The sequence below is a fragment of the Mustela nigripes genome, chromosome 6 (genome assembly GCF_022355385.1).
Source record: "Mustela nigripes isolate SB6536 chromosome 6, MUSNIG.SB6536, whole genome shotgun sequence".
NCBI classification, from domain to species: Eukaryota; Metazoa; Chordata; class Mammalia; order Carnivora; family Mustelidae; genus Mustela; species Mustela nigripes.
This window is the reverse complement of record NC_081562.1, coordinates 548,912-569,042: the sequence shown is the minus strand read 5'-3', so window position 1 is coordinate 569,042 and position 20,131 is coordinate 548,912. Positions and strand designations below refer to the sequence as shown.

At 49.5% G+C, this 20,131-nt stretch overlaps 1 protein-coding gene across 1 annotated transcript in view; it reads left to right on the top strand.

The window, feature by feature from the left end:
- Window positions 1-20,131, top strand: part of MOV10L1 (Mov10 like RISC complex RNA helicase 1) — a 62,071-nt gene that overhangs the window by 29,864 nt on the left and 12,076 nt on the right. The window contains exons 13-18 of the mRNA XM_059401729.1: window positions 1,478-1,569; window positions 8,946-9,004; window positions 9,437-9,534; window positions 18,085-18,193; window positions 18,648-18,826; window positions 19,593-19,739. Of these exons, the coding sequence (XP_059257712.1) occupies window positions 1,478-1,569; window positions 8,946-9,004; window positions 9,437-9,534; window positions 18,085-18,193; window positions 18,648-18,826; window positions 19,593-19,739 (684 nt within the window). The remainder of the gene's footprint in view (window positions 1-1,477; window positions 1,570-8,945; window positions 9,005-9,436; window positions 9,535-18,084; window positions 18,194-18,647; window positions 18,827-19,592; window positions 19,740-20,131) is intronic.

Below are 20,131 nucleotides of genomic sequence, written 5' to 3'. Positions count from 1 at the left end.
GGACCCAGACTGAAGCTACAGGCGCTCCAGCCCGGGGTGTTGAGCGCCCCTCCTGAACCTTTGGTGGGCTAGTGCGTACAGTCGGCTCCTTCGGAGCAACGGAATTCGTGGTCGACTCAGTAAACTCTACAGGTCTCAGCTCATTGTCTTTCTCGAGTCTCTGTAGTTTAACCTTTGGCCATTGCAGTGGTGCTGGAGACCATGATGGTCCAAAAGGCCTCAGGAGAGCCCCATAGATGGCGGGGTGCGCAGAAGACACACGTCCAGGATGAACAGTGATTCCGTTGACGTCAAACTGGCGTTTCCATGACAGGCGGGCAGGCAACCCGGATTTCTCAACCTGGAGTCCGTCTGTGGGAGAGGGAGTTCCAGTGGGGCCACTGTGCTGTCATGCACATCCAGGGCCATGGGACAGAAGTCTCCCAAGGCTGGGCCCTGCACAGAGCCCTGCCACCATGGCCACCTCCACAGAGGGGCCGTCTTGTCACCAAGAGCACGTGCCTCGGAACAGGCATTGTCATTTTTTCTCTTCCCACTCAGTTTATCTCCGCATGGTTTTCATCTCCGCGTGCTTTGCTTGATTGATGGGAGTTGCCCTGTTGTTTTTTATATTGGCTTTTTCTGTCTGGGTTTTCAATTTCTCACACATGGTTTTTCAAGCTCACGGAAATGATAGCAGCGGTGTGTGACCGTCCCTGGGGCCCGAACTCTGTGCAGGCTGTGCTGACTCTCACTCTTGGTGATTTGCTTCCCTGTGTGCTGCTTCAGTGACCTTTTAACTACAGGTTCATTTCCATTAGTCTTGGTCCCTGGGAAACCTGGGGCCCCTGGGTTGGGCTTGCTCTCCTTTTAAGGGTATTATGGCAATTTCTGCTGCAAGCAGGGGGCCCCACCAACAGGGCAGCCCCCGTGTCCGTTCCTGCCAGTGTCTCTGTCCCCAGGCCGGCTCTGCTCTCCCAGCACCGCTTTGTCAGTTTGCACTCGTGTGACGCAGGACTCTCTGTCCTGCGCTTTCCCCCGTGCTTCCTCAGAAGTTCCCTTTCTGTCCGACCTCCGGGAGTCCTTCTGCGCAGGCCCTAGCGGTGGCTGGGGGTCCCAGGATGTCTGGTTCCCTGTACTGCTGGAAGGGGAGTCCTCTTTGTGAAGGCACTGTGTGGCAGGCGCCCCTTGCTGCGTCATTGTCCTTCCGAGGCCGTGGCCTGTGCTGTCACTTTGTTTCCACAGAGCCCAGATCTCTGGAACATGGCCAGGGAGGAGCTCAGCACGTGAGCTGGTGTGGGCACTTGCAGGGCCTGGGGCCTGTGTGGACGATGCGACAACGCTGTGATTTAATCCTCCTCCTGGATTTCAGAAGGACTTAAAATACCGGATTTTAGCTCCAGTCCATGGAGTGTTTCATGACGTGTTGCTAGATGAAGATTGTCTCAACAGATCAAATATGACGTATGGGAATTAAATTGTTCTGCTTCTTTTTTAGATTCATGAAGAAGATGTAACCCTTAAACTTAACCCAGAATTCGAGCAGGCATATAACTTCGAACCTATGGATGTGGAATTCACATATAACAGGTAATGCTTTCCTGACTCTTCCTACAAACGCATCTTCATTTTTCATGGGGAGCAGGCTTCCCCTCCGTCTGTCCCTGCACGTCTCCGCGCTGGTGTAGGAGATGCAACGTGGTAGTGTCCGTCTTCATGGGTCTTGCTTCACTCTGACAGGGCCTAAGATAACAGACGTGCCAACATTTGCTCTCCCTCTTCTTGGACCAGATGCACACGGAGGTGTTGTCATTGATCTGTCACGGGTGTGGGGTGGGGGCCCTGCCAACCTGCTGCTCCCTCCGTTTGATCCACGCCCCCCACTGTTCACAGGGGTTTTGTGTTTGTCTCTCCCTTGCTTTTAAAAACAAACAGTTGTGTGTCTTTGTACACACACATACACTCCCAGAGAAATATATTTTTTGGTTTTGTTTTGAGCTGTCAGTCTCTGGTTTCCGGGAAGTTTTCACTCCCCTGTCCCCAAGATTCTCCACGCTGCACGTCACTGTCCAGTGTCTTCACCACAGCCCGCACCCCAGGGTGAGTCCGCCACGCTCCCTGCTCTGCAGTGGACATTCACCCCGTCTCTGCCCTGAAGGCGCTGCTGTGAGCCCCCTTTCCTCCTTGCGCACCAATGCTCACGTTCTCTTGGCTGCACGCTCAGTTGTGGGGCTGTGGCTTTACCCACGGTGGCAGCAGGGACCCTGGTACCAACTACTGTAACAGCCTGTTGATCCACACTGGCCCAGGAGCTGGTTTTGTTAAACTTCTAAATCCGTGCTGACTTGGTAGAGACATGATGCACCTTTCCAGGGTCTGGACGTGCATATCTCTGATTGCATCGAAGTTGAGAATTTCCATGTTTGTTGGCCATAAAATTTCTTCCGTGAAATGCAGGCTCGTGTTTTTTCCTGAATAGTCTGGGTTTTGTTATTTGTAGGACTCTTCTCTGTGTTCTTTGTGCCGGACTGCCCTTGGAGAGGCGTGCTACAGATAACTTCCATAACTTCTCTAGGTCTGTTGCTTGTTGGTTTGCTTCTGTAGAGTATCTTTTAGGAATTAGAATTTTAAGATGGATCAGGGATGTTTAGTTTTGTTTAAGAAATGTTTGGGTGTTGGGGCGCCTGGGTGGCTCAGTGGGTTAAGCCGCTGCCTTCGGCTCAGGTCATGATCTCAGGGTCCTGGGATCGAGTCCCGCATCGGGCTCTCTGCTCAGCGGGGAGCCTGCTTCCCTCTCTCTCTCTGCCTGCCTCTGCCTACTTGTGATCTCTGTCAAATAAATAAATAAAATCTTTAAAAAAAAAGAAAAAGAAAAAAAAAGAAATGTTTGGGTGTTGAGGCTGCCAGTAGGTCAAAGGTGCTGAGTGTGAGTGGGTCGTGGGTCAGCGGGGAGGGGCCGTGGGGTGGCCGTGGAAGCCGAGCAGGTGGGATGGAGAGCGAGGTGAGGTCTAGGAAGGGGCCGTGTTTGCTGTTTGAAATGAGAGAGACTAGCTCTGTGGGGGCCCTGCGATGGAGGAGTCACTGGGGCGAGGTGGGGCGGGCAGGGGTGGGGTGCCTCTGGCCAGGTGGGGGAGGGGTCGTTGACAGAGGGCTAATGTCTTCCCTCAAGGTGGTCGGACGAAAGAGGCGAGAACTGATTTGTGTTTGGACGTTTCTGACCATGTGTTACTCTGGAACACGCGGCAGGCAAGCCCAGTCGAGGAGGAGGAGTTGGGGGAGGGGAGCAGAGGAAGCGTGAGATGAGGGCGCGCAGGGGTGCAGGGGCGCAGGAGCGCGCCTACCACAGGAAGGGTGCCGGCCGCAGACACGGGGCTGAACCAGAGAGAAAGCGCCCAGGGAAAGCCAGTGGGTACCACCGGCAGTGAGGGCTGCTGGGAAGGCAGGGGGATGAGGTGGCGGGATGCTGGGTTCGGGCATCTCAGAGACGCCCAGGGCCTGGGCAAGCATGTGGGCAGCCACCTACAGTGTCGGAGACATGAGAGGCCAGGGTGTGGGGCAGGGCCTGTCATATTTGACGCTCGGAGGCTTTGCCCCACGGAGGCGTTTAGCTTATTTACATAAAGTTATGCAAAACCAGGAGATTTCCCATTTTTTAAAAAATGTGTATTCCCCACTCCCTTTGAACCACTGAAAGATGGGCAGGCCCGCCGTGCCACAGGCTGGATGGAGCTGAGGGCAGAGAGGCTGCACTCTTCATGTTATTTGCTTACTTCGTGTAGGTATTTTCTCTTAAAAAAAAACAACACAGGTCTAATTATCAGATGATCTCTCCGATATGAGGAATTTGAGAGGCAGGGCAGGGGGCTGTGGGGGCTAGGGAAGGAAAAAATGAAACAAGATGGGATCGGGAGGGAGACAAACCATAAGAGACTCTTAATCTGACAAAACAAACAGGGTCGCTGGGGGGTGGGGGGTAGGGCTGGGGCAGCTGGACACTGCGGAGGGTATGGGCTCTGGTGAGTGCTGTGAACTGTGCAAGCCCGACGGTTCAGACTGTGCCCCGGGGGCAGATAATGCATCATATGTTAATAAAAAGAATTAATTAAAAAGCAGGTCTAGTGAGACAGAATGTAGGCAGACTTGCCTTATTAAAGTATACAGTTTGAGAGTTTTGTTATACATCGGCCTTGTGAAACCAACTCCACAGTCAAGAGAAGGAGAGTATCTCCCACCCCAGATGCCTCCTTCCACATTCCTCACCCCTACCCCCCGCCCCCTGGTCCAGAGCATCCCGGTGCTCCATAGGCTCACAACCCTGGTCTTGTCAGTCTTTTTAATTGCAATCGTTGTGGTAGTTGTGCGGTGGTGTGTCGCTGTGGTTCTGGTCTGCATTTCCTAATGAGCAGCCATGCCAAACGCTCTTCCGTGTGCCCGTGTCCCATGCGGGCATGTTCTCTGTTGATGGTGAGTTGAGATCGGGTGGTGTGAGGCTTCCACTTTGTCCATTGTTGGCAGAGCTGGTGCGGCCCAGCTGGTCGGTTTCCACAAAAAACCCGGAGAGGTTCTGATTGGGATTACATTGAATTTTTAGCTCCATTTCAGGAGGAATTGACCCCTTAATACTGAGTCTCCCAGCCCTTGATGGTGCCTCTGTCCACCTAGTTAGGTCTGTTTTTTATTTCTTTTAGCGGCATCTGTACAGTCCACTGTGTGGGTTTCGCGTATCTTGTGTGACTGGTGTGACCCCTAAAAAAGGTAATGCTCTTGTAAGCAGTAATCTGAACTTAATTTCCAGTTGCTTCTAGCTAGTGTTTACGAATGCCGCTTATTTTTATACCTTAATCTCGTGTCCTGAGAGCTCTCTAAATGCACTTCGTCGTTCTAGTAGCTTTTTACAGGCTACGCAAGGTCTTCTACGTTTAAGATCTTCATGTTGGAGTGAAGTACTGCGCTGCCTCCTTTCTTTTCTGTTTGCTGGCCCTGGCTAGCTGGCGCCTCACGGAAGCGGCCTTGTTCCCGACCTGAGGGCTCACGCCCAGTGTGGACTGTCCGGAGGTGGTTTGTATTCGGGCCTCCAGGTCCAGGAGGGGGACTCCCAAGTGTGCTGCCGGCGATCCGGCATGGCGCGTGTGGGATTTGGTCGCGTGTTTTTTCTCGGTCGAGGTGATCACGCAGTTTTCCTTTTTCAGTCCGTTAAGATAGTCAGTTACACTGATGGGGTTTTTTTGTTTTTGTTGTTGTTATTGTTGTTGACTGATTGGCACTCTCATGTAGAACTGATGTGGCTTTAAGTGGTGGGGTTCAAAACCAGTGACGACCAAGAAAGAATTCTTGAGACATCTTCGGTGCAAAAAGGGGGGTTTTATTAAAGCACGGAGATGGGACCCCTGGGCAGGAAGGGCTGCTGCCTTGGCATTGTGAAGAGCTGCTGCTGATATACTATGCAGCCAGGGGAGGTAGAGACACCGGAAGTTTCCAACATGACTTCATCTGCTAAAGGAGACACAGGATCCTGGAGGCCAGGTTGTCAAGCTCAGGTTGGTCTCCCTCTAGCAAGGCAGCAGCGGGACGACAGCTGGGAGCTCCTGGAGGCACATTCCCCTCGGCCCGCCTCACACATTCGTCAACGGGCTGTGGGTTCTTAAGGGTTGTTGTTTTTTTTTTTTTTTTTTTTGCATCTTTTTTTTTTTTCCCCGGGCTGCAGGTTCTAAGGAAACTTCATTTCATCTGCATTTCTTTCTGCCTTTGTCCCCCACTTCAGAATTGGCTTTGCATCCTTGGAATAATCCCCCACTTAGCCATATTGGAACTTCCTTTTATATATTATTAGATTGATTTGCTACAATTTCATTAATTTTTGCCTCTGTGTTCCAGAGGTGTATTGGTCTGTAGTTTCTTAAAATTATCTTTTGTCTGATTTTGATATCAGGATGATACTGGCCTTACAATAAGCTAAAAAAGCTTCACCTGCTCCTCCATCTTTGGGGATAATTAGCTGCATATTTGATTTATTTAGTGAATCAGTAAACATTGAGGTTATCTGTTTTATGTGCAGTGAGCTTCGGTAGTATGTATCCTCTAAGGAATTTGTGCATTTCATCCCGGTCATCTAATCTGTTTGCGTGGAATTACCATATTATTTCCTTAGTAGGAGCACTTGTTGGATCTGTGGGCAACAGGCGGTGCCACCCTCTCGCCTCGACAGTGGGGATGTGTACCTTCTCTTCCCCCCACGAGTCGGGCAAGAGGTTCATCAGCTCAGCCCTATGAAGAATCAACTTTTGACTTCATTCATACTTTCTAGTGTCTATTTTTTATTTCATTTATTTCTGCTCCAGCCTTTGTGATTTCCTCTCTCACGTTTACTTTGGATTCCATTTGCTTCTCTTTAGATTCCGGTGGTGAAAGTTGAGGTCATTTAAGATCTTTCTTCCTTGGAGCGCCTGGGTGGCTCAGTGGGTTGAGCCTCTGCCTTCGGCTGGGGTCATGGTCTCAGGGTCCTGGGATCGAGCCCCGCATCGGGCTCTCTGCTCAGCAGGGAGCCTGCTTCCTCCTCTCTCTGCCTGCTTCTCTGCCTGCTTTTGATCTCTGTCTGTCAAGTAAATAAATAAAATTAAATTTTAAAAAAGATACTTCTTCCTTTGTGATTTTGGTGTTTCGTGCTGGGTGCATGTTACCTGGTCCCAAGTGTTGGCTGTTAGAAATAGTGAAGCAATAAATACGTCTCCTCCCCCACAGAGATGCGGACGTGGAGGGAGAATAGGCATCTTTGCGGCTGGGGATCTCCTTTCAACAATACTTGGTACTTAGGGAAGTTTTCTTCATTCTTTTCCTCCAAGTCTTTGTCCTCCTCTGGGATTCTTGTCTAGCATTCCCTCTTCTGTTCCGTGTGTGCCCTCGCCGTTTTTCCAGCTCTGTGGTTTGTTTCGTATGTCCGGGCAAAGACCCCTGGGACTTCACCTCTCGGTATTTTGCTAGTCTTTAGATTAATCAAATTAGGAAATTATTCATCGCCTTCTGTTTTAAGCTGTTAGACTCATTGCCCTTTTGGCATTTCTTGAGATTATCATCATCTCCAGCTTGTTTGTAGGATGAAGTGTTTCCACTGGATCACGTCGGATCAAACCTTTCTTGTATGTCTAGAATGAAAAACATACTGTTATTTTCATTTTGGTGAATTCCTCCTTTACTGTGCTTCTGGGGCTTGTTGAGTACTACTCCGTTTCTGTTTTCCACGCTTCTGGGAAGTAGGCAGTGATCTGCAGGCTGACACGGGCACCATGTTCGCTTGGTCCATGTCCCAGTCTTTGTTGTGCCTTTCAAAAGATTTTTTTTTGAGATTTACTTGTTTTAGAGAGACAGAGGGGGGGGGAGGGGGAGAATCTCAAGGAGACCTCACGCCCAGTGTGAAGCCTGGTGCAGGTCTGGGTCCCACCACCCTGAGACCATGACCGACGCCCAGTGTGAGGCCTGGCGCAGGCCTGGGTCCCACCGCCCTGAGACCGTGACCGGAGCCAGAATCAGGTGCTTGGTACTTAACCGAATGAGCCACCCAGGTGCCCCTCGCCTTCTAAAAGATTTTGAAACCTTCCTTCCCCTCTGGAAGAGTGAGATGGCCCTGCTCAGCCAGGCACAGAGGCTGGAAAGCCTCCCACTGGAAGGGGACGAGGCGTTTAGTCCTTCCCTAGTTTCTTCCTCTTTAAGTGATCCTCTTTACGTGCTATTCTGGTTGTTACTCATCTTGGATGGACTTTGTTGTATCCCAGGCTAGTATTTGCTGAAGATTACGTTGAAGGAACAGAGTGAGGTCACCAGGAGCTTTCACGCCTGGGACCCTAAAGGGATGGTCTCTGAGGGGTGGGCTTGTGCCCTCAGGTTTTCCAGCTTCACACGCCCCCACCCCACCCCCCACAATTCCATACCGTGCAGATGAGTCTGGATGGCGACCTCTCACCAAACAGTCATTTGGTATTTTAGCTCCCAAGTCTGAGTTTTCCAGAAACCTGTATATGGCCCGAACTCTGAGCCAGTACGGAGCTGCGCTCCTACCTTTCCTAGTTGGAGGCCAGATGCCCCTTACCAAACAGACGTCTGTCTTCGCTTGCACTTTGGGCCTTGTCTTGCTTCATTTAAGATGAGGTTTTACACTTTTTATTCTTTTTGTTGTGTTAAGAAACAGAACAGCAGACCCACCACACCGGAGGGAATTACCGTTCTGGGTCCCCCCGGAAACGGAATCTTCAGCCAGTCAGCCGGGACCTGCCTGGTCAGGACAGGGAGGTGTTCGGCCCAGCAGACCCCTGCCTGCCCCTGAAGGAAAGGAGCTTGTGATAACCCACCCCCTGTTTGACCCGGGATAATTTCCCTGCGCCCACTTCCTTCTAGCCGTAAAGGTCCTTCATTCTGCACAACTCCTCGGGACCCCTTTCCACCTGCTGGCTGGGTGCTGCCTGGTTGGAATCAGTTTTTGCCCAAACTTTTAAAAATTATTAATAGGCCTCAGTTTTATCTTTTAACAGTTGTGAATTTCACCAGTTTAAATCTTTACAATCAAAATTAGTTTGCTGTTGATGTAGTAGTGTTAATATTTCCCTAATGCCTCGTATTTCTTTTTTTTTTTTCCTCTAGTTGTGCTTTTCATCTTTAAAAGAGAAATATTTCCAGAAAGGAAAGAGTCCTTGCTCTCCTGAGACCAGGATGTCTCTGTTTAAAGTCTTTCTGTAAAACTCCGACTAATGTTGCGTACAGACACACACTGTAAAGTGCGCCCTTGGCACTCTGGCCTCCCGCAGGGCCTGTGAGAGTGGCGCAAGCTCGGACTCCAATGTGGCCCCTTTACAATTTTTGTGTAAAGGTTTCAGTAGCAGGTTGGCTCAGGTTACCTTAGGAGATTTCCATAACCAGTGCTAGACTTGAGATTTCCTAAACTGGAGGTGTATTACGTCACGTTGTTCTCTCTCTGGCAGGACCACAAGCAGACGGTGTCACTTTGCACTTGAACACGTCATCCACTTAGGTGTTAAAGGTATTTTTTTTGTGGAATAATAGTGTTACATCTTCCCAGAGTATTTTTATAAGCTTCATGTAAAATTTGGCATAAAACATGGTGTCTTCAGTCATATATTACAAGTAAAACTATGCAGTCCAAAGTTTTCTTCCTATTGGCAGGTCTCAGTATTTTCTTAATATTTCAACTGCATGAAAATAGTTTAAACCGTTGAAAATGAAGTCATTGCCTGCGCTTTTCCTCTCTTAGTATAAACTCGCTGTTGTAGCTCCAGATAGGCGGACGGCTGCCTTGCGAACTATGCACAGTTGCGATGTCCTGCTGTAGCCCAGAAGCCATGTACAGAAGCCAGAAGGGAAAGGAAAGCATAGATTTGAATTACACAGGGTGCCTGTATTCATCTTTTTTAAGTTTTTCACTAATGTCTACCTTCTTACCTTGTTTGTAAAGTGCTGTTCCCAGAAGAAGTCGTTTTACAGTCTCCCCAAGTAGCAGGGAGTTGGAACCATGCACAAGACACCAAGAATGACGCACAGCCCACCATCAAGGTATCAATATGACGACATTGAAATATTTAAATAGATAACATACTGGCTCTCAGTTGTGTGGAATGTTAGAGGAGTGTAGCTCACAGGTAGCCCAGAATCACAACTCAAATAAAACTAAGATATTTGTACTGTGGATTTAGTGTGAAGGTTGATGAGCAACTACAAAGAGGACTGAGATGGCTCCCAGAGAGTCGGTGGGGATGACCCGGATCCGGGTCTGTTCGTGTGAGCTCATCGTGCTATGTGAAAATTCCACGCTTTCTGTATGCACTCACGCAGATTTGTGTAATGATAGACTGCACAGAGCATGTCTGGGTGAATCGATATCCACCAGGTCGTCATTAACATTTGTGATCTTTATGACCCTTAAGAAGATAGTCACTTTTTCCTTCTCCAACCCAGTTCTGTAAATAGTAACATAGCACCTGTTAGGCGCCCGCTCTTGTCCTGGCTGTTCTGTTTATTTTCATGAGTGAAACAGAAGTGGTTTTATTTATCATTGTGTTTCCAGTAATGAGGAGAATTCTCCATGTCTGTGGGAGGTTCTAGTCTGTGGTGCTGTGCTGTTGGAACTTGCTTTTTTTTTTTTTTTAATTTATTTGACAGACAGAGATCACAAGCAGGCAGAGAGGCAGGCAGAGAGAGAGGAGGCAGCACGCTCCCCGCTGAGCAGAGAGCCCGATGCGGGGCTCGATCCCAGGACCCTGGGATCATGACCTGAGCCGAAGGCAGAGGCTTCACCCGCTGAGCCACCCCGGGTGCCCCGGAATTTGCTTTTTCTGAGCATGTTTAAATTTATAATAAATACGAATTTCTAATTATGTCTAATACTTAGAAACTCTTTTACCATGCTCACTTCGGCAGCACATATATTAGAAACTCTCTTGCCATTTTATAGCTTCTTTCCAAAAATCAAAAAAAGAGAGTTTTTGAATACCTTGCATATTCACAAAAAATTCTGTGAAGGAAACAGCGGAAAGTTTTCATTAAAATTATCTTTATTTCTTACCTGATCAAAAAGTAGAAAGAAGTCTTCACTAGAGCAGCACAGTGTCCTCTGCAGACTGTCTCCGTCACCTCACTCTCTGGCCCACTCCATGGCCTGACTCTCAAGGAGGGTTTGTGATCCTGATGGGAGATTTGAATTGGGGGAAATGTTGCTATTTGTATGAATAACGTTCCTGAGTAGCTGAATCTTAATATTTTTAAATGCAGAACATTGCCTTCTTATGGATTAGCTAAGTTGCACATAAACTCAAGGGCATTCCGTATATCAACCAAAATGGAATTAGAGAGACTGAATTTACCTTCCTACCTTAAATAATCTAAAATCAGACAGAACATATGGCACAACAGTTGGTGACATTTGCACATCAGATATCCAAGGGCAGTGATTCCTGAGAGAGGAGGACTTGAGGTGGCCCCTGTGACTGCCCCAGCTCAGCGCCGTCAGAGTTCCCAGGCTGGGGAGCAGAAAGGCGAGGCCTGCGGTCTACAGAGTTGTAGACACGCCTGGCAGTGCAGGGACAAGGCGGGTGGAGTGCATGGGGCGCACGGCTGGAGGAGAGCACGGGGAAGATGGAGCTCTTGGGGTCAAAAGACTTGAGCCTGGGAAAGTAACCCCAAGAGCAGAGAAGAACCGTGAGTCCCCACAGTGCTGGGCATGGTTTGTTCCCACAGCCAGAGAACTCACAGAGCAGCGACTGGAGTCCTCAGAGGGGGTTGCTGGAGCAGTGCAGATAGCCCTGCCCTGCACCGCCCGCTGCCTCACCGTCAGATGGGCAGAGAGTGGCCTCCACGGAATGCAGCCACATCCCACAACAAAATTCAAGGATCGTTGCAGGAATACAAAAATACACACCCATCAAGGTGTAAAATTCACAATGTCTGGTACCTAATCCAGAAATAAACTGAAAAACACAGCTTGTTTAAGAAATTTCAGTCTGTTGAAATCAACTAAAAAAATAAAACAAAAAACCACAGTGACAGCAATTAGCAGGAAAGGACATTAAAACAGTTACTATGACTATACTCCATAGGATGTTAAGGGAGAGGAACACAAAAGCGTGTTCAGCAGAGATACAAACAATAAAAGACAAATTTCTCTTTTAAAGACAAAAACTTCAATGTCTAAGATGAAAAATAGACAACTAACAACAGACCAGACACTATAGTCCGAAAGACTAGTGAACTTGAACAGTTAACAGAAACTTGACAGGATGAAACAGAATAAAACGGTTTTTTTAAAGGCTCTAAAATATAGTGTATTAAAAAGAAAAAAACTTGAGTGAGCCGTGGGACACTTTCTAGCAGGCTCACATCCGTGCAGTTGGAATCCCAGAGAGGGAAGTGTACGAAACACCAGAAAAAATAGTGAGTAGAGACTTTCCTGATGTTATGAAAACCATAAGCCCTACGTATTCAGGAGACTCCCCGACAGACCCGAAGTGTAAGAGATCTGAAGAAGACCGCACGGAGGCACAGGACAGTCACATCCCTGAAAGTCACTTATAAAGAGCAAGTCTTAGAAACAAGAAAAGTCTCATTGCTACAGAGTAGCTGACGGTGCTGGCAGGAGACACCAGCAGGCCCAGAACACCGCGCCCAGCAAACACTGCAGAAATGAAGCCGTGAAAACGTCCTCAGATGTGCTCGGGCTGAGGGATGGGGGGAGACCGATACTTGGTGACTTGTGCCATGCGACACAAGAACCCTTCAGCACATGGAAGGCAGCTATGCTCACCACTATACCACCAATGCACCTTCAGCACATGGAAATGGTGCCAGTGGGCATGAGGGTCTGCCCAGACGAAAGAGGTGGACCAGAAATTATAAATAAGTTCACACGTTAAAATAACTTTTTCTTTTAAAAAACGTTTCTTTAAAATATAATTGACTTTTTAAAAAGAAGGAAATCCCCTAAAATGTAACAACATGGGTGGACCTGGAGGACGTTATACTCAGAGAAATAAGCCAGTCCCAGAAGGACACATGCTGCATGATTTCTTTCATATGAGAGCTCTAAAAAATTCAGACTCCTAGAATCAAAAGAGTAGAATGCTAAGAGGGTAGATCTGAAGTGAAATCTCACCACAATAAAATCTCATGATTTTAAAAGGTAATTGACATTTTGAAGCTGAAATAGTAACAGCATATCACAGAGTTTGTAGTGTGTAGATGTAAAATATGTGGCAACAGCAACAGGAGTGGGAGAAAGAGTATCATTTCCTACGCTGTGTGATCGGTTGAAGATCCATGCTCTAAACTGTAGAGCAGCCAGGAAGATCGCAGTATAAAGAGCTAGACCAGCGAAGGAAATACAAGGGAACCACAAAATAATTATTTCAAAGGTAAGCAGAAAAGAGGGACACACGGACAACCGTACCATAACCTGACTTACTTCCTACCCCCTTGTACAGCGATCGATGTAGATGGGGTGCTGACGTCTCTGGCTGTAATTGTGTACTTAGAACAGTTGAGACCGAGAAAGCAAGTAGCAGGACAAGAGAGTTTAGTCGCTGTCAGCAGCCACGTGCATGTGCGTGGTCTGAGCACGGCAGTTAAGGAGGAGAGATGGTCAGGCTGGGTGAAAAGGAAAGGCCCAACTATATGCTGCCGGTAAGAAACACATTTTAAGTACAAAGACACAAATATGTCAAAAGTAAAAGATGGAAGAAAGAGGCAATCAAAACAAAGCTAGAGGGGCTGTGTCAGTGTCAGGAGGTTCCCGAGCACAGGCGATCAGGGTAAGTGTGTCACAGTAACAGAGACAATCCTCAGGCCTGCGTCACAGTCTCAGATACATATGCACCTAGTAACAGTCTCAAAGGAATGAAACGGAAGCTGATGAAGCAGCAGAGAGAACCAGACAGACTCCCTGTGAGTGTCCGCAGTGTCTGCCTCCCCCCATGCCAGGCACAGTGACCGGTCACCGCTGAGGGGTGTTTGTAGAGCACACGGCCCAGAAAGAGCTGGACACGTTCACTTTGTGTAGAAGCTGGACACGTTCACTTTGTGTAGAAGCAAACACAGAATATTCGCCACTGTAGACTTTATTTGGGGCCACAAAAGAAGTCTCAAGTTTAAAAGAGATTGAAGTCCTACAAAATACAGTCTCTAACCACTGAGAATCAAGTTAGAAATCAATTGCAGGAAGATCTCTGGAAAATCCCCAAATGTTGAGAAACTGAAAACACACTTATATGTCACCCCCAGATCACAGAAGAAATCAATAAAGAAATTTAAATGTTTCTGCCTAAATGAAAGTGATGCTGCAGCCTGCCAGAAGCCAGACGCTGCTGCTGGGGGCTCTGGAGTCCATCCATGGCCCCGAGTGCCCGAAGTGAAGAGGGATACAGGTTTCAACTCCGCGACCTCGTGCTTCCATAGAGCACTAGAGAAATAAGAACAAGGAAAGGAAAGCAAATAATGAGACCCTGGCATAGAAACCGGCACTCCAGGATGCAGAAGAACGGCGGAGGGACCCGTGAGCCAACCCAGAAAGCTGATTCTCAGAGAAGATCAATGAAATTGCTCAACCTCAAGCAAGACTGATAAGGGGAAAGCATGAAGACACCAGTTCCCAGAATCCCGGAGGAGACAGAGATGGGACTCACTAGGCCTCTGCGGATGGGACAGAAGAGAGGTGAGCAGTGCGGGGCGGTAAGGGGGCTGTGTCCGCTGCCCTGGGCCCTGGGCTGTTGGACGCCTGGTTATATCTTGTTTGTGGGTGAGATCATGTGGGTGGGTGCCCCGGTCAGGGTAGGGGGGCATCCCTCCTGTGAGACCTAAACAGAGCAGGCAGGCTCTCAGGGACTTCTCCAGCCCAGCTGCCCTGGGTGGGACCATCTCTCTTCCTGCCCTCTGTGTCCAGCTTCCCAGTGGCAGGCCTCACACTCCTCAGCCTCTGCAGTCATGTAAGCCAATCTCTTATAATAAATCTTTTTACCTATGTATACATACATCCTGTTGGTCATTTTTCTAGAGAACTCGTGCACGTATGTATAGGTATATATGAGAGACCAGGACGGTGGTTCGCACCAGGAATGAGAGGCTGGTTTAACGTTCCAAACTCCCAGTCCGTGATATTCATCCTGTGAACAAACCTAAACCCGCAGACACAGAAAAAGCATCTGACAAGGGCACCTGAGTGGCTCAGTGGGTTAAGCCTCTGTCTTCGGCTCAGGTCATGATCTCAGGGTTCTGGAATCGAGCCCCGCATTGGGCTCTCTGCTCGGCAGGGACCCTGCTTCCCCCACCCCCTCTCTCTGCCTGCCTCTCTGCCTGCTTGTGATCTCTCTCTCTTCTGTCAAATAGATAAAATCTAAAAAAAAAAAAAAAAAAGCATCTGACAAAATCCAACATCCATTCCTGATCAAAAAGTTTAGCAAACTAGAAATGGACGGGAACTTCCTTCACCTACAAAAAACCTACAGAGTGAGTGACAAAATGTATTTTTCCCGTGAAAGTCAGGGCACTTCCTGTCCTGCCACTTACGTTTAACACTGTGCGGGAGGTTGTAGACCAGCAATTCGGCGAGAAAAATAAAAGGCAGCCGTGTTGTTGATGTGTAAAATCTGATGGACTCTAAAAAGAAGCCTTTGGAACTAATAGGTGAGAAGCTTACAGGGTATAAGGTCGGTATACAGAAGTAATTTGTGTATTTACTGGCATAAGTACTCAGAATCGAATTTATAACACCATACAAGGTAGCGTCCAAATGTTCCCAACATTAGGGACAAATCTGACAAAAGATGTACAAGACTACACTAGAGACCTCACAACACTGATGAGAGAAGCTGTTGGTGTGTCAGATGACCCAGAGCAGCCTCTCAACTCTGCTGGTCCGGTCAAATCGTAGCAGATGTTTTTGTAAGTGGAAATGCAAAAGGCCTAGACTTCTCAGAACAACTCTGAAGAACAACAATAAACTCAGAACCCACAGTACCCGATCTTGAAACATTTCACAAAGTACAATAATTAAGACGGTGCGGCACTGTTGTCAAGATAAGCCTGTTCCAGTGGAATGAAATGTAAGCCTAGAGATGGACCCACGTGGATTTGGATGACTGACTTTCTACAGAGGTGCAGGGCAAGCAGAGTAGGGAAAGGAGAATCTAGCGAAAGGCACCAGGGCAGTGAGGTGTCTGTACGCGAGGGTATGTGCCCGGCTCTGTACCTCACTGCCTTCACAAAGGTAATTCAAAGTGGATCATTGCCTAAACTACAAACAAAACGGATCATAGCCTAAAACCTCAAACTTCTAGAAAACAACATTTAAGAATCTTTCATTTTTGAGAGTGCAAGCAGGGTGGGGAGCCATAGAGAGGAACTTAAGCAGGCTCCACGCCCAACACAGAGCCCAGTGTGCCCAGTGCGGGACTCCCCCACAACCCTGAGATCATGACCTGAGCTGAGACCAAGAGGAGGATGCTTAACCAACTGAGCCACTCAGGCAGCCCAAGAGGAAAATCTTAATATCTTTAGGTAAGGCATAGAGTTTTTAGATGTGATGCCAAAAATGTGATTCTTAAAAAATTGGTAAGTTTGAACTCCAGTAAAGTGAAGCATTCTGCTGTTCAAAAGACACGGTTAAGACAAAAGGCAGCTTATCGCTAGACCATGAGACTCTTAAAACTGAACCAGAGACATGAACAGACACTTCACCAGAGAATATATAGGCCTCCCTTGGCTTACAGCGGGGTCACATGCAGTTAAACCTGGCACCAGTTGAAAATAGCATCAGTTGGAAATGGACGTAACACACCTAACCTACCAGACACCGAAGCTTAGCCCAGCTGCCCTCAAATATGGTCAGAACACTGGGGCAAAATAAGCTAATACAAAGCATCTTTATAACCAAACGTCAAATACCTTGTGTAACGGACCACGCACCGTACTCGAGGGGAAAGACGGCGAGGCTGTCAGGGTCTCGGCTGTCCCATCTCGTGATCGCGGGCTGACTGGGAACTGTGGCCGCGGCCCAGGATCACGAGGGATCGTACCACAGATCACTAGCACGGAAAAGATCCAGATTCAAAATGCCAAGTACAGTTTCTACAGAACGCGGACCGCTTTTGCACCCCCGTAAGACAAACGGTCGTCGGGCCGTGTATACAGATGGTGAGTAAATCCCATGGGAAGATGTTCGGCATTCGTCATTAGGGAACAGCCACGGTGAGCCACCACTGCATGTGGATGAGAGTGACCAGACAAATGAGAAGGACCAACTGGACAAAGGGTCGTGAGCGTGTGCGGAGACGGGAGCCTTGCACAAGCTGCGTTTGAAAGATTTTCTCCAGAAATCTCGGCCCACACTGGCCATACAGTCCGGCCACTTCCCTTCTGGCGCTGGCCCCAGAGACAGAAGACCCATGTCCACGTAAGGGCTAGTGTGCAGACATTCACAACAGCACGCTCAGTAGGGGCCATCCACGTACAAGTGGAGAGAGGAACGGCACTGTTGCTTGGGTGCAACGGTTCTCCACAGTGACAGCAGCCGGCTGTCGTGCACAGGACAGTGTCCGTGGGCTTCCCAGCGGCTACGGAAGTCCACGGTGGAAGTGCACCATCTGGACTTCACGTGCGGCGCGTTCTGGGAAAGGTAACCGCGCCCTGGACAGCGGGGGCGTTCTGAAGCCGCATCTTGTCGACTCAGCAGGGCTGTTTAGCCTGTCGCGCGTGTCCCTGGGTCATCTTGTCGAGTTGTGTGCTTTAGATGGTGCATGTTAACGTGTGCCCATGACACTCTGAACACTCAGCGTCGGGGAAGGGAAACAGCTGTGACCTTCTGGACTAAAACTCAGCATGCATACCATTTTTAACGAGGAACTTTGTGAAATTTCACTTCTAGAATTTATCCTGTAGAAGTCATTGTGTTAGGTGGGCTGCTGTGCGACAGTTGAATAACGCCAACTAGATCCTCAGAACACAGTGAGCCTGTGACCACTCACAGATGAGTGCGCGGAGCTGTCGGCCACAGCATGGTCTGCGGCACGGGAGGCCCGAAACCACTTCCCTCGGTCCGGGCCAGAGCGGGTGTGTTGAAACACCCACAGGACCAGTTCTTGGGCAGGATGCGGAATGCGGCCGACCAGGACCTGCCGGCCCTTGGCGGCACCCAGAAGGCACACAACGGTCCCCTCGGAGCCAAAGCTCCCCGGAGCCATTCCTGGCAGGGCTCATTCCCGCTGCGGAGGAAGGGCTTCTGCCCAGGGATCCTGGGGGGCAGGGGACAAGGATTTGCCTTCAGCCACGTGGGTTTCCCCTCGTAGGTGAGCACTGGGAAGGATGCAGGAAGAGAAAAGATGCCGTATCAGATAAGCGTCACCCTTTGATCTGGCATCGTTACCAGGATTTACTGGGTTCGTGTTAACTTTTGTAAGGGAATTCAAAAAAGAAATCTTTTTTGCTGCGTTTTGAAACCTATGAGCCATGCAGTTGTTAAACAAAACACGGAGAACGTGGGCAGGTGTTTATGTCACTCTCTAAACCGGTGTAGATACAAAGCCTTTTTTTTTCAAGGCTGTTTTTCTACATGATTGTCTCTAGCCTAGGAAAGCCACGAAGGACCACACCAAGCCTGCAGCCAAGGAGAGGCGGCCTGATGCCCAGGCCTCACCGGGCCCGGCGGCCTTTGCGGAAAAGTCAGCTCATCGGGGTGCGTATGGTGAGGGCTGCCAGGGCAGCCTTGGGAACCCTGGCCTGGAAGATAGGCCCCTCGAGACACTCCCTCCTGCCCAGAGGGGACCAGTTGGGACCTGGGCGGGGGCTACAGCCAGAGAGATGGACACTCCTGTCCTGACCGGATACCTAGTGGTGACGTGAGGGTACGGCTCAGTACTTGAACGTGACTACAGGCTCTTTCTGCAGGCCTCCCCCAGCCCGCGTCTCAGACCCCAGGGCTAGGCGATGCTGCACACGTCCTGAGTGGCCGCATCTCGGCTCTCAGGAGATGAAGTTGACTTTCCCGACTCTGCCCAGTGGAGTACAGCTCAGTAGCGGGCACCCGACCGGCTACATCGTGGCCGTCGTGATGGCCCCTGCTGACCTGTGCTCCTGTCGTGCCAAGGTGTTTGACCTCTGCCTGACACTGGTTCTCACTTTGGATACAGTAAACGAAGCGCAGGTCCCCAGGGCGAGAGAAAAGGAATTTTTCAATCCCGTGCTCAACGAAAACCAGAAGTTAGCTGTTAGAAGAATCCTGAGTGGGGACTGTCGCCCGCTCCCGTATATTCTTTTTGGACCTCCTGGAACCGGGAAGACAGTGACAATTATAGAGGCTGTCTTACAGGTAACCTCAGGGAGCGGCCTTGGCCGAGTGCCACGCGTGTGTTGTCGGGAAGTAAGGACAAGCTTGAAAAAATCCCAGTTATTTCATGGGTGGCCACGTTTGTTTCAGTGTTTAAGGGAATATGTAGGATTTTCAAAGCTTATCCCATAGGTTTAGAAAGGACTCTGTCTTTACCGAGTGGCCGACCGTTCTGGAGCGCCTGACTGCTCAGGGGAGCGCGCAACTCTTGATCTCAGGGTTTGGGTCTGAGCCCCATGTTGGGTGTAGAGAGAACTGAAAAATAAAATCCTTAGAAAGAAAAAAAGGAATGGCTGACCATTCAGTCACATGGAATCTTGTTGCAGAAAAGTTCTCTTAACAGTAGCTAAGGCAGTGTTGTGCAGAAGTGTCCGTGTCTGTGTTTAAGACGGAGCTTGTGGAGGCGTTTGTGTCATTCAGGATTCAGGCCAGTAGCCGAGTGCTGAGTGTACCGCAGGCACGATGTGCGAGCCACGCACCGAACCGATCTGATGCCGTCTCTGCCTCGGTGCGGTGTGGGGGGGCGGTTAGGTTAGGGTCCTGGAGGCCTGGAGGGGGTAGGTTAGGGTCCCGGAGAACAGAGAAGTCTCAAATCCTCTCGTGTCTTGCTGGCACACGCACGTGAGGGGGCAGGACCATCCCTGCGTGTGTCCGCGGCTGGGCCTCAGGCACAGAAGGGGCTGGTGTGAGCATGGGCCCTGGACAGGTGGACATTTATGCCCCTGTGTGTCTTGTGTCCTGGTCGAAGGTATACTACGCTTTGCCGGACAGTCGGATACTGGTGTGTGCACCTTCCAACAGTGCGGCCGACCTCGTGTGTCTGCGGCTGCACGACAGCCAGGTGCTGCGGCCTGGCGCCATGGTCCGCGTCAACGCCACCTGCAGGTTCGAGGAGGTGAGCGCCGCAGCCGGCCGGGGTGGACGGGTCCCGCCCGCCCGCACCTGACGGTAGCGGCATTCTCCGTTCTCTGGGAGCCAGGCATTCCCCATGGGTGTTTGGTTAGAGCAGGCGGAGGGGATGGGGGAGAGTCTCCGGGGGATCCTCCACCCAGTGCTGAGCCCAGCTCCGGGCTCCATCTCATGCCCCTGAGACCACGACCTGAGCCACCCAGGAGCCCTGGGCGTTCTCCACTTTATTGAATGCGGGTGTTTTTCTCTTATTTGATACCCAAATGTATTGTTCCTTTTGGGCTCTGTTTTAGTGATTTATCTATAAATATTCCTTTAGGAAAATTAGAAGCTTTTGGTTTGCTTAATAAAAGAAACGGAATCTAGGAAATGTATACA